Raw genomic sequence first — 14,524 nt, forward strand, 5'->3', positions numbered from 1 at the left:
CTTTAATTTTCAACCTACTCTTCTGAAGATCTGCCTCAAAATCTTTGACTTTAGACTGGCTGAATTTCCCTTCCTGGGTCACTTTCATTAATTCATCTTTTGTTCTTCTCAGGGCAGAACTCATCTCCTTGAGTTCTGCTCCCAAAGAAACCAGTTTTTGGTGAGCCATTGTCTTGTCCTGTTGAAGGGCACTAGTTTCCTGCTTCACATTCAGTGTCTTTTCCTCCAGCATCCGCTGACAGTTCTCAAGTTGATCTTCCAGCTTCTGGGATCTCAGCTGGAGTGCTGAACTTTCCGTTTGCTTTCGCTTTACCTCCTCTTCAGCTTCTTCCAGCTTTCCTTTGAGCATGGTGAGGTCAGATGCCAATGAAATGGTTTTCTCTTGGGCTGCGCTTCTCTCCCTCTGAAGAACATTGATTTCCTGTTTGAAATTTGATGAGGATTTGTCAGAGCTGGCAGTGATTTCTTTCATTTTCAACCTACTCTTCTGAAGATCTGCCTCGAACTCTTTGACTTTAGACTGGCTGATTTTCCCTTCCTGGGTCACTTTAATAAATTCATCTTTTGTTCTTCTCAGGGCAGAACTCATCTCCTTGAGTTCTGCTCCCAAAGAAACAAGTTTTTGGTGAGCCATTGTCTTGTCCTTTTGAAGGGCACTAGTTTCCTGCTTCATGTTCACTGTCTTTTCCTCCAGCATCCGCTGACAGTTCTCAAGTTGATCTTCCAGCTTCTGGGAACTCAGCTGGAGTGCTGAACATTCCGTTTGCTTTCGCTTTACCTCCTCTTCAGCTTCTTCCAGCTTTCCCTTGAGCATGGTGAGGTCAGATGCCAATGAAAGGGTTTTCTCATGGGCTGCGCTTCTCTCCCTCTGAAGAACATTGATTTCCTGTTTGAAACTTAATGAGGATTTTTCAGAGCTGGCAGTGATTTCTTTCATTTTCAACTTACACTTCTGAAGATCTGCCTCGAACTCTTTGACTTTAGACTGGCTGATTTTCCCTTCCTGGGTCACTTTAATTAATTCATCTTTTGTTCTTCTCAGGGCAGCACTCATGTCATTGAGTTCTGCTCCCAAAGAAACCAGTTTTTGGTGAGCCATTGTCTTCTCCTGTTGAAGGGCACTAGTTTCCTGCTTCACATTCACTGTCTTTTCCTCCAGCATCCGCTGACAGTTCTCAAGTTGGTCTTCCAGTTTCTGGGACTTCAGCAGCAGGGCTGAACTTTCCGTTTGCTTTCGCTTGACCTCCTCTTCGGCTTCTTCCAGCTTTCCTTTCAGCAAGGTGAGGTCAGACGAAAATGAAAGGGTTTTCTCTTGGGCTGCGCTTCTCTCCCTCTGAAGGACAGTGATTTCCTGTTTGAAAGTTGATGAGGATTTGTCAGAGCTGGCGGTGATTTCTTTCATTTTCATCATACTCTTCTGAAGGTCTGCTTCAAACCTTTTGATTTTAGACAGGCTGATTTTCCCTTCCTGGGTCACTTTAATTAATTCATCTTTTGTTCTTCTCAGGGCAGAATTGCTCCCCTCAAGTTCTGCTTCCAAGGTCACCAGTTTTTGGTGAGCCATTGCCTTGTCCTTTTGAAGGGCACTAGTTTCCTGCTTCATATTCACTGTCTTTTCCTCCAGCATCTGCTTACAGTTCTCAAGTTCATCCTCTAGCTTCTGGGACCTCAGCTGGAGTGCTGAACTTTCCGTTTGCTTTCGCTTGACCTCCTTTTCGGCTTCTTCCAGCTTTCCCTTGAGCATGGTGAGGTCAGATGCCAATGAAAGGGTTTTCTCTTGGGCTGCGCTTCTCTCCCTCTGAAGAACATTGATTTCCTGTTTGAAACTTGAAGAGGATTTGTCAGAGCTGGCAGTGATTTCTTTTATTGTCAGCATACTCTTCTGAAGATCGGCCTCAAACTTTTTTACTTTAGACAGGCTGATTTTCCCTTCCTGGGTCACTTTAATTAATTCATCTTTCGTTCTTCTCAGGGCAGAATTCCTCTCCTCGAGTCCTGCTTCCAAGGTAACCCGTTTTTGGTCAGCCATTGCCTTGTCCTTTTGAAGGGCACTAGTTTCCTGCTTCATATTCACTGTCTTTTCCTCCAGCATCCGCTGACACTTCTCAAGCTGGTCTTCCAGTTTCTGGGACTTCAGCAGCAGGGCTGAACTTTCCGTTTGCTTTTGCTTACTCTCCTGTTGGGCTTCTTCCAGCTTTACCTTGAGCATGGTGAGATCAGACACCAACGAAAGGGTTTTCTCTTGGGCTGCGCTTCTCTCCCTCTGAAGGACAGTGACTTCCTGTTTGAAACTTGAAGAGGATTTGTCAGAGTCGGCAATGATTTCTTTAATTTTCAACCTACTCTTCTGAAGATCTGCCTCAAACTCTTTGACTTTAGACTGGCTGATTTTCCCTTCCTGGGTCACATTAATTAATTCATAGTTTGTTCTTCTCAGGGCAGAATTCAACTCCTCAAGTTCTGCTTCCAAGGTAACCACTTTCTGTTCAGCTATTGTCTTTTCATTTTGAAGGGCACTAGTTTCCTCCTTCATATTCACTGTAATTTCCTCCAGCATCCTCTTGCAGTTCTTAAGTTGGTCTTCCAGCTTCTGAGACTTCAGCAGCAGGGCTGAACTTTCCGTTTGCTTTCGCTTGACCTCCTCTTGGGATTGTTCAAACTTTGCCTTGAGCATGGTGAGGTCAAATTCCAAAGAAAGGATTTTCTCTTGGGCTGTGCTTCTCTCCCTCTGAAGTACAGTGATTTCCTGTTTGAAAGTTGATGAGGATTTGTCAGAGCTGGCAGTGAATTCTTTCATTATCAACCTACTCTTCTGAAGATCTGCCTCAAATGCTTCGACTTTAGACTGGCTGATTTTCCCTTCCTGGGTCACTTGAATTAATTCATCTTTTGTTCTTCTCAGGGCAGAACTCATATCTTCAAGTTCTGCTTCCAAGGTAACCAGTTTTTGGTGAGCCATTGTCTTGTCCTTTTGAAGCACACTAGTTTCGTGCTTCATATTCACTGTCATTTCCTCCACCATCCGCTTACAATTCTCAAGTTGGTCTTCCAGCATCTGCGACCTCAGCTGCAGGGCTGAACTTTCCGTTTTCTTTTGTTTGACCTCCTTTTGGGCTTGTTCCAGCTTTCCCTTGAGCATGGTGAGATCAGACCCCAACAAAATGGTTTTCTCTTGGGCTGCACTTCTGTCCCTCTGAAGGACAATGATTTCCTGTTTGAAACTTGATGAGGATTTGTCCGAGCTGGCAGTCATTTCTTTTATTGTCAATCTACTCTTCTGAAGATCTGCCTCAAACTCTTTGACTTTAGACTGGCTAATATTTCCTTCCTGGGTTACTTTAATTAATTCATCTTTTGTGCTTCTCAGGGCAGACCTCATTTCCTCGAGTTCTGCTTTCAAGGTAACCAGTTTATGGTCAGCCATTGTCTTGTCTCTTTGAAGGGCAATTATTTCCTGCTTCATATTTGCTATCATTATTTCAGAACTTCCAGTGATTCCTTTCATACTCTGCTTGCATTGCAAAAGCTCCCCCTCCAATGCCTTTACTTTAGCCAGATACCTCTGGCCCTCATTTGACTCATTCTGCAGCTCTCCCATTGCCTTCTTCAGTTTGATGTTCAGATCATTCACTTCACCCTTTTGCTCTTGGACTGTCTTATTGGCCAAATTCCTCTCAGTGCCAACAGAGTTAAGCTCAGACTTCAGATTCATGATTTCCTTCTCGTAGTTGTTGAGGTTCAAGCTGATAGCTTTGTTTTTCTGCTGGAGTTCAGCTGTTCTCTTCACCTCCTCATTGTAGTCCCTCAGTTTGATCTGAAGCTCGTGGGACATCTGAGATTTCTTCAGCAGTTCCTCCTCAATGACTTTCACCTGAGATTTGGTGTCATCCACCTGAGACTTTAATATGTTGATTTGCTGGTCTTTGATTTCAGTTTCCATGGTGATCTTCTCGAGTTGAGCTCTCATCTTCAGCATGTTGACTTCCATCTCCATGTTGACCTTCTTAAGCTCATCTACTTTTTTCTGCAGTTGCACAACCACCATTCCACCTTTCTGAAGTTCTGCTTCCAGGTTTTTAGATTTGAGTTGTACATCCTGTTCAGATCTTGTCTTTATGTTGGATTCTTCTTTGGTTTTTTGAAGCTGTTGTTTCCAGTTCTCACTCTCACTTTTCAATGATTTTACCATTTGTTCAGAGAATGATTTTTCTCGTTGTAATGACTCCACACTGACCTTAAGACTTATGACCTCATTGTCTAATGACACATTCATTCTCGTCAGTTCATTGATCTTGAACATCAACTGGTCTGCCTCAGCCTGTTTGGAGGCCAGCTCTTCCTCTAAACATTGCATCTTGTGACTACTCTCCTGTTCCCTGGAGTTCCTCTGGAGCAGTTTTCCTTGGTTGAGCTTTAACTGTTTTTTCAGGCCTTCAACTTCTGTCATGTGGAAAATAGCTTTCTGTTCCAATAAAGACTTATCCCTCTGGAGAGATTTGATTTGCTCTTGAAAGACATGGATTGATTTTCTCAGCTCTGAAGAGTCCTGTCTGAGCTCCTCTGACTTTTGTCTCATGCTGCTTCTATCCGATTCCATGTCCAGCTGAAGTTTCTTCAACCTGGTATTGGCATCGTCCAAAAGCTCTTTGAATTGTTGCGCTTTCTCCTCTGCTATCTTTTTATGCACCAGCACAGTGTTCAGCTCTGACTTAAGCGACTTGATTTCGGTCTCGGCTGTTTTCCTCGCCATGGCCAGCTCCTCCTGTTTCTGCTGCAGGACTTCTGCCTCCACCTCTGCATGGATCGTCTGGATGCTGTTGGTGGAAGAGGAATGTTGCATCCTCTGCAGTGTGCGATTGTGCTCCTCAAGATCCTGAACGTCGCTGTTCTTCCTCTTCAAGTGGTCCTCCAATTTTTTCCGGGCCAGGGTGCTCTCCTCGATGTTCATCTTCAGCATACGAAGACTCTCCTCAAGAGTAGACCGTTTGGCATCTGACTGCTGGACCAGCTGTCGTGCGTTACTTAACTCTTGCTCAATGGCTGTTTTGCCCTTCACAACCATGTCTAGTTCTGCCCAGTACTGCTGAGCCTCATTCTCTGCCTTAGACTTCTGGAGGGTAAGGTCCTCTATGGTACTTTTTTGCGTCTTTACCTCTCTCTGTAGACTGGTCAACTGGGTTGTTCTGTCAGCCAATGAGGTCTCCAGTTCTTGTACCTGCTGCTGAAGCTGTCCAATCACCTCCTCCCCTGCTACCTTTTGGAGCTCCCAGCTCTCTTTCCAGGTGATGTACTCTGTCTTTTCTGATTCTTTCCTATTCTACAATGCAAAAAAGAACAAGTCATGCACTACCTCATACTTAAAAGGAAAACCGCACCCCAAAACACTGTTTTTGTATTTGTTTCATTAGTCCATAGTTTTTATAGTCCCAAAATGTTTTGCATGTCAGCAGTCAAGTTTTCAAGATATGTAACTTTCAAAATACAGAAATATATGATGCATGTTGCAGTGTGTAACATATTTGTATTTTGTAAGTTACACATCTTGAAAGTTACATATCTTGAAAACTTGATCGCTGACATGAAAAACATTCAACAATGGACTAATGAAACAAATAGGGTCAAATGGGTCTTTGGGTGGAGTTTTCCTTGAACATTGAAATAAAGTGAAAGTTGTGTTTATGGTATGGTTATTCTAACATGCTTACCAAAGTAAGGATTGTTGCAGTGTTGTTAATTGTCCCAAAGAAATGCCACCATGAGAGAATGTTTCAGATTCAATGAGAGAGAGGAGACAGCTTCTTCCTCCAAAGAGAAGTCCCCATCACCAGCAATGATACAAAAGAATGGCTCTTTGTATCAGCATTACAGCTGCGTACGACACCATATCGCATGATTTGTCTTAAACAAAGCATAACATCTACATTCATCAGCGCCGAATGAATGACACACAGCATAGAAGAGAAATAAACCCTTTGAGTTGAAGCGTCATATTTATGGCTTTAAAGGTGAGGTTCCTATTAATTCAATATGGCTGGGAGCAAACCCTCTTAACACAATAATGTGAGCGGGGAAAAAGGCAGTTCAAAGTATGCACAGCGATTTGCGCATTGTAAATCTAATATTTCACCAATCCCCTACCTCTTCGCCTTCTGTTCTCTTCAACGTCTCACTGGCAAACTTTACATACTGCGTCATGGAGGTGACTACGGCCGTGTAGCGAGTTCGAAGGTCCATGAACTGAGGTGGGGGCAGAAAACAAGGGTCACTTTCTTTAGCACACCCAACACACTCAGCACCTAGTTTACTACTGTTCCTTTCTAACCTCCTGAACGATGGCATCAGCTGAGTTCTGCATCCTCCGTCTCTTGAGCGGGGACTTGTGCTGTGAGTCAACCATTGCTCTGTAGGTCATCAGCTGTAGTTCATAATCCTGACAACAGATCAGGGAATATTACGCTGGTGTTCAAGTGCTCTTCATGCAGACATATCATATCAGGTCAAAACTGTTACAGAGATAACTTACTTTAGCGCCAGATGAGTACTGCTCTGAGTACTTTTGGCATTCATCAATTCTGCTCTGCTTATGTTCCATTTCTGCAACAAGGACCTTCTGTTGGTTGAGCAGCTCAGCAAGCGCCTTGCTGTCCTCTGGCTGGTTCTCCTGGGTCTTGAGCTGAGCAGCCTCCATCTCTCTGACCCAGTCATTTAGACTGCTGTAGGAGTCTTTGTAGTACTTCAGAGATTTACTGATGCCCTCTAGGTCCCGAAGTCTGAAGCAGATATCACACATACAGTGAACAATAAGTGTTTCTCACTACTTTTTACTGGTGTATGGAATCAAATCTGTCCCTAAACATTTGAGTTGACCTGAAAACACTAACCTGCTGTCAATTTGGGTGTGGACATTGTGCCACCTCTCTCCCAGCTGGTCAGCCTTCTCCTTGTGCCAGTCCAGGTCAAAGTCCCGCTCGTTGTGAGCCTTGAACATGTGGTCACTGATGCCACGGGCCTTTTGCAGCCCATCCTCCAGGTCATGGAAGACCTCCCGCTGTTCGTCAATCTCTGAGCGCCATTGCTAAAATAAAGTAGAGGAAAGACATGGCTCAACATCAATCATAGCATGATAGTGGCTCTCGAGGACTGGGTTCTGCAAAATAAGAATTTATCTCCAGCAATCATTTTGCCAACCATACAGAGAAAACCAAAAGATTGAATAGGATATATTGCCATATTAAATGTTAAACTACTTACGAGGGAGCTTACCTTGAGTGTGCTGACGACTGTGTCAATGGACTTCAGGTCAGAGTTCACAGCGTCTTCCTCAGAAAGTTTGGCCTCAAAGAGCTTCACTAGAGCCTCTGCATTCTGGCTGTGCCTCACCACCAAGCTCACCGTCTTCAGCCTGCAGAGACACCATAGAGATAGTGTAACGTTATCTATATCAGCATTTTGCAGTGCATCTATGAAGTCCTTGTAAAGGGTTTATGAAGGCTTCATGAAATCTTTACATTTTAATTTAAAGTGGGACCATAATAAAGAATTGCAAATGCCTTGTTGATTTTGAATGTGCTGAGCATATTCTAGCCCTGCACTGAGGAGGACCATAACAGTGTCTGTGCCCACTTACTTCTCCAGGTAGATGGAGGACATGGAGTAAACCTGGCTCATGCTCTGGATGAGGACGTTGAGGTCAGAGGAGAGGGCTGGGACAGAAGGAGAGGCTGTGGCCTGTCTGAGGAATGTCTCACACTTCTCCTTCATGGTCTCCAGATCCTCCATTAGCTGATCCAGCTCTGCCTTCTTCTTCTGCAAGGAACGAATTTGGAGGAGTTAAGTCAACATGAACAGATCACACCTGGGTCAAATACATACATTACAGTACATTAAACACTTCACAATTTAGGTGTACTTGGTTCACACATGATATTATTCTGTTGGTCTCATTGTACCTGGAAAAGTAATGATACAGTCTGAATAGTGAGTTGTAATATGACAGAGTAATGACACAGTCTGAATAGTGAGTTGTAATATGACAGAGTAATGATACAGTCTGAATAGTGAGTTGTAATATGACAGAGTAATGATAGTCTGAATAGTGAGTTGTAATATGACAGAGTAATGATACAGTCTGAATAGTGAGTTGTAATATGACAGAGTAATGACACAGTCTGAATAGTGAGTTGTAATATGACAGAGTAATGATACAGTTTGAATAGTGAGTTGTAATATGACAGAGTAATGATACAGTTTGAATAGTGAGTTGTAATATGACAGAGTAATGATACAGTCTGAATAGTGAGTTGTAATATGACAGAGTAATGATACAGTCTGAATAGTGAGTTGTAATATGACAGAGTAATGATAGTCTGAATAGTGAGTTGTAATATGACAGAGTGATGATACAGTCTGAATAGTGAGTTGTAATATGACAGAGTAATGATAGTCTGAATCGTGAGTTGTAATATGACAGAGTGATGATACAGTCTGAATAGTGAGTTGTAATATGACAGAGTAATGATACAGTCTGAATAGTGAGTTGTAATATGACAGAGTAATGATACAGTCTGAATAGTGAGTTGTAATATGACAGAGTAATGATACAGTCTGAATAGTGAGTTGTAATATGACAGAGTAATGATACAGTCTGAATCGTGAGTTGTAATATGACAGAGTGATGATACAGTCTGAATCGTGAGTTGTAATATGACAGAGTAATGATACAGTCTGAATAGGGAGTTGTAATATGACAGAGTAATGATACAGTCTGAATAGTGAGTTGTAATATGACAGAGTAATGATACAGTCTGAATAGTGAGTTGTAATATGACAGAGTAATGATACAGTCTGAATAGTGAGTTGTAATATGACAGAGTAATGATACAGTCTGAATAGTGAGTTGTAATATGACAGAGTAATGATACATTCTGAATAGTGAGTTGTAATATGACAGAGTAATGATACATTCTGAATAGTGAGTTGTAATATGACAGAGTAATGATACAGTCTGAATAGGGAGTTGTAATATGACAGAGTGATGATACAGTCTGAATAGTGAGTTGTAATATGACAGAGTAATGATACAGTCTGAATAGTGAGTTGTAATATGACAGAGTAATGATACATTCTGAATAGTGAGTTGTAATATGACAGAGTAATGATACAGTCTGAATAGGGAGTTGTAATATGACAGAGTAATGATACAGTCTGAATAGTGAGTTGTAATATAACAGAGTAATGATACAGTCTGAATAGTGAGTTGTAATATGACAGAGTAATGATACAGTCTGAATAGTGAGTTGTAATATGACAGAGTGATGATAAATTCTGAATAGTGAGTTGTAATATGACAGAGTAATGATACAGTCTGAATAGTGAGTTGTAATATGACAGAGTGATGATACATTCTGAATAGTGAGTTGTAATATGACAGAGTAATGATACAGTCTGAATAGTGAGTTGTAATATGACAGAGTAATGATACATTCTGAATAGTGAGTTGTAATATGACAGAGTGATGATACAGTCTGAATAGTGAGTTGTAATATGACAGTGACGATACAGTCTAAATAGTGAGTTGTAATATGACAGAGTAATGACACAGTCTGAATAGTGAGTTGTAATATGACAAAGTAATGATACAGTCTGAATCGTGAGTTGTAATATGACAGAGTGATGATACATTCTGAATAGTGAGTTGTAATATGACAGAGTAATGATACAGTCTGAATAGTGAGTTGTAATATGACAGAGTGATGATACAGTCTGAATAGTGAGTTGTAATATGACAGAGTAATGATACAGTCTGAATAGTGAGTTGTAATATGACAGAGTAATGATACAGTCTGAATAGTGAGTTGTAATATGACAGAGTAATGATACAGTCTAAATAGTGAGTTGTAATATGACAGAGTAATGATACAGTCTGAATAGTGAGTTGTAATATGACAGAGTAATGATACAGTCTGAATAGTGAGTTGTAATATGACAGAGTGATGATACAGTTTGAATAGTGAGTTGTAATATGACAGAGAAATGATACAGTCTGAATAGTGAGTTGTAATATGACAGAGTAATGATACAGTCTGAATAGTGAGTTGTAATATCACAGAGTAATGATACAGTCTGAATAGTGAGTTGTAATATGACAGAGTAATGATACGGTCTGAATAGTGAGTTGTAATATGACAGAGTAATGATACATTCTGAATAGTGAGTTGTAATATGACAGAGTAATGATACATTCTGAATAGTGAGTTGCAATATGACAGAGTAATGATACATTCTGAATAGTGAGTTGTAATATGACAGAGTAATGATACATTCTGAATAGTGAGTTGTAATATGACAGAGTAATGATACATTCTGAATAGTGAGTTGTAATATCACAGAGTAATGATACAGTCTGAATAGTGAGTTGTAATATGACAGAGTAATGATACAGTCTGAATAGTGAGTTGTAATATGACAGAGTAATGATACAGTCTGAATAGTGAGTTGTAATATGACAGAGTAATGATACAGTCTGAATAGTGAGTTGTAATATGACAGAGTAATGATACAGTCTGAATAGTGAGTTGTAATATGACAGAGTAATGATACATTCTGAATAGTGAGTTGTAATATGACAGAGTAATGATACAGTCTGAATAGTGAGTTGTAATATGACAGAGTAATGATACATTCTGAATAGTGAGTTGTAATATCACAGAGTAATGATACAGTCTGAATAGTGAGTTGTAATATGACAGAGTAATGATACAGTCTGAATAGTGAGTTGTAATATGACAGAGTAATGATACAGTCTGAATAGTGAGTTGTAATATCACAGAGTAATGATACAGTCTGAATAGTGAGTTGTAATATGACAGAGTAATGATACGGTCTGAATAGTGAGTTGTAATATGACAGAGTAATGATACATTCTGAATAGTGAGTTGTAATATGACAGAGTAATGATACATTCTGAATAGTGAGTTGCAATATGACAGAGTAATGATACATTCTGAATAGTGAGTTGTAATATGACAGAGTAATGATACATTCTGAATAGTGAGTTGTAATATGACAGAGTAATGATACAGTCTGAATAGTGAGTTGTAATATGACAGAGTGATGATAAATTCTGAATAGTGAGTTGTAATATGACAGAGTAATGATACAGTCTGAATAGTGAGTTGCAATATGACAGAGTAATGATACATTCTGAATAGTGAGTTGCAATATGACAGAGTAATGATACATTCTGAATAGTGAGTTGTAATATGACAGAGTAATGATACATTCTGAATAGTGAGTTGTAATATGACAGAGTAATGATACATTCTGAATAGTGAGTTGTAATATGACAGAGTAATGATACATTCTGAATAGTGAGTTGTAATATGACAGAGTAATGATACAGTCTAAACAGTGAGTTGTTGCCCTACCTCTTGCTCTGCGATGCGCAGGATACTCTGCTCCAGGTCGTCTCTGTCCAGTGGGGTGCGGATCTGTCGGATCAGGTGCTCCTCCTGAGCCTCCAGACGCATGCGGAAGTTACGCACCTCAGAGATATACAGGTTGTACACAGACTCCTCATGTTCCTCTGTTCAACACAAGACCACAGAATGAGTAACAACCTCTGTTCAACACAAGACCATATAATGAGTAACAACCTCTGTTCAACACAAGACCATAGAATGAGTAACAACCAAATGACGAGAGGACACCAAGTCTGTGTCCAAACATTTGGGATTTTTCTCAGTCACTGGTCTACTGCAAGCTGTATAACAGTAACATTAGTAAACAATCTAAAGGACTATGTACTGTATTCGGAAACTATTCAGACCCCTTAACCTTTTCCACATTTTGTTACGTTACAGCCTTATTCGAAAATGGATGAAATACCCCAAAATCCTCGTCAATCTGCACACAATATCTCACAATGACAAAGCAAAAACAGGTATTTATAAAGTTGAGCAAATGTATAAAAAAAAACAGAAATACTTTATTTACATAAGTATTCAGACCCTTCGCTATGAGACTCGAAATTGAGCTAAGGTGCATCCTGTTTCCATTGATCATCCTTAAAATGTTTCTACAACTTGATTGGAGTCCACATGTGGAAAATTCAATTGACTGGACATGATTTGGAAAGGCACACATCTGTCTATATAATATCCCACAGGTGACAGTGCATGTCAAAGCAGAAACCAAGCCATGAGGTCGAAGGAATTGTCAGTAGAGCTCCGAGACAGGATTATGTCGAGGCACAGATCTGGGGAAGGATACCAAAACATGTCTGCAGCATTGAAGGTCCCCAAGAACACAGTGGTCTCCATCATTCTTAAATGGAAGTAGTTTGGAACCACCAATCCTCTTCCTAGAGCTGGACGCCCGGCCAAACTGAGCAATCGGGGGAGAAGGGCCTTGGTCAGGGAGGTGACCAAGAACCCATACGGTCACTCTGAAAGAGCTCCAGAGTACCTCTGTGGAGATGGGAGAAAATTCCAGAAGGACAACCATCTCTGTAGCACTCCACCAATCAGGCCTTGGTAGAGTGACTAGACAGAAGCCACTCCTCAGTAAAAGGCACATGACAGCCTGCTTGGAGTTTGCCAAAAGGCACATAAAGACTCAAAGTCCATGAGAAACAGAATTCTCTGTTCTGATGAGGAAACCTGGCACCATCCCTATGGTGAAGCATGGTGGTGGTAGCATCATGTTTTTCAGCGGCAGGGACTGGGACACTAGTCAGGATCGAGGGAAAGATGAACAGAGCAAAGTACAGAGATATTCTTGATGAAAACCTGCTCCAGAGCGCTCAGGACCTCAGACTGGGGTGAAAGTTCACCTTCCAACAGGACAACCCAAAGCACACAGCCAAGACAACACAGGAGTTGCTTCGGGACAAGTCTCTGAATGTCCTTGAGTGGCCCAGCCAGAGCCCGGACTTGAACCCAATGAAACATCTCTGGAGAGACATGAAAATACCTGTGTAGCAACGCTCCCCATCCTTGAGAGGATCTGCAGAGAAGAATGGTAGAAACTCAACCAAATACAGGGGTGCCAAGCTTGTAGCGTCATACCTAAGAAGACGCGAGGCTGTAATCGCTGCCAAATGTGCTTCAAAAAGGACTGGGTAAAGGGTCTGAATACTTATGTAAATGTCATATTTCAGTTTTTTATTTGTAATAAATTTGCAGAAATGTCATTATGGGGTATTGTGCATAGATTGATGAGGTGGAAAACTACTTAATCCATTTTAGAATAAGGCTGAAACGTAACAAAATTTGAAAAAAGTCAAGGGGTCTGAATACTGCATATAATTCAAAACACTTCTCTCCCGGACATAGCAGAGAGTGCATAGAGTGTGAAATGAACGAGTTAACGAATCATGAAAACTACTGTATTAATCTCTGGCACCATTAATCAAATCTGGCACCATTATTGTAAAGTGTTTACAAACAATCTGCATATTATTTATTAATTATGCTGATTAATTGGTGGGCAATCAAGCAAATCAACACCTCCCTAATGTCCTCTGCAGGAGATTCTACTACCTGTGGTGACATAAGACCAAGTATCTAAACAGACATAATTGCCAAATCAGGGGAAACATATAGGGAAAATGTATTCACACCCAGACACACGCATCAGTACGCCCACACACACAAACACACCCTTTCCTACAGTTCTGGCCATGTGGACCCTGGCAGGTTCAAACATAATTCCAAAATATATTAGCTTTATGCCTAATAGTTTTAAAGAACCATCCGTTTGCCTCGAGGACTGCTGCCAAAACATGTACCAGCGAGCTCCTGAGTAGAATTTAGCTAATAGTTTAGCCTTGCTGCAGACTAGCTTAGCTTAGCCTTTCCTTTCTCTGTAGACTAGCTTAGCTTAGCCTTGCCTTTCTCTGTAGACTTGCTTAGTTTAGCCTTGCCTCTCTCTGCATATTAGCTTAGTTTAGCCTTGCCTCTCTCTGCATATTAGCTTAGTTTAGCCTTGCCTCTCTCTGCAGACAAGCTTAACTTTGCCTCTCTCTGCAGACTAGTTAGTCTGCAGAGAGAAGATAAGCTATCTTAGTTCAGCCTTGCCTCTCTCTGCAGACTTGAGCAGCTCCTCGTAGTACTCCTTGCAGGTCAACACCTCCCTCTCTAGCTGGGAACAGTCTGCCATTGTGAACACCTCCGACTCCTCGCTGTCCTCCAGGAAGTCCTCAAAGTGGGACTGCTGGTTGCTAAGGACCTGCTGGTGCTCACCTGGCAACATGGTCTTAATCTGGGGAGAACAGGGGAAAACACATGAGACAGACCCATACCTGGAAACCTTCTAGAATGTTCTCTGAAAAGGTACAGTCAGCACCAACTATAATGATGAAATGACAGGTAAAGTCGGTGAGTATAGGAAACACTAGGCTTAATAACAGTAATCACTCTCTTTCTTATGAAGACCAAAATCAGTAGAATATGCATAATTATACCTTTATCACTTTAAGTGTTGCTAATGGGGTCTAGGAGTTGATTAAGTAGATAAGTGTAAA

The 14,524-nt window shown here is 41.1% G+C and overlaps 1 protein-coding gene across 23 annotated transcripts in view; it reads right to left on the minus strand.

Moving 5' to 3' along the window:
• LOC118398431 (dystonin-like) overlaps nucleotides 1–14,524 on the minus strand; it is a 200,198-nt gene that overhangs the window by 94,582 nt on the left and 91,092 nt on the right. For 21 of the 23 annotated variants that reach the window (XM_052474136.1, XM_052474042.1, XM_052474046.1 and 18 more), the window contains 9 exons: nucleotides 14,079–14,262; nucleotides 11,427–11,584; nucleotides 7,628–7,806; nucleotides 7,264–7,402; nucleotides 6,882–7,075; nucleotides 6,524–6,770; nucleotides 6,323–6,430; nucleotides 6,139–6,237; nucleotides 5,153–5,317 (listed from right to left, as the gene is read on the minus strand). In XM_052474136.1, coding sequence (XP_052330096.1) covers nucleotides 5,153–5,317; nucleotides 6,139–6,237; nucleotides 6,323–6,430; nucleotides 6,524–6,770; nucleotides 6,882–7,075; nucleotides 7,264–7,402; nucleotides 7,628–7,806; nucleotides 11,427–11,584; nucleotides 14,079–14,262 — 1,473 coding nt within the window. The remainder of the gene's footprint in view (nucleotides 1–5,152; nucleotides 5,318–6,138; nucleotides 6,238–6,322; nucleotides 6,431–6,523; nucleotides 6,771–6,881; nucleotides 7,076–7,263; nucleotides 7,403–7,627; nucleotides 7,807–11,426; nucleotides 11,585–14,078; nucleotides 14,263–14,524) is intronic. The other 2 variants (XM_052474093.1, XM_052474152.1) reach the window with 1 other exon arrangement.

This window comes from Oncorhynchus keta, chromosome 2, assembly GCF_023373465.1.
Source record: "Oncorhynchus keta strain PuntledgeMale-10-30-2019 chromosome 2, Oket_V2, whole genome shotgun sequence".
Lineage (NCBI taxonomy): Eukaryota > Metazoa > Chordata > Actinopteri > Salmoniformes > Salmonidae > Oncorhynchus > Oncorhynchus keta.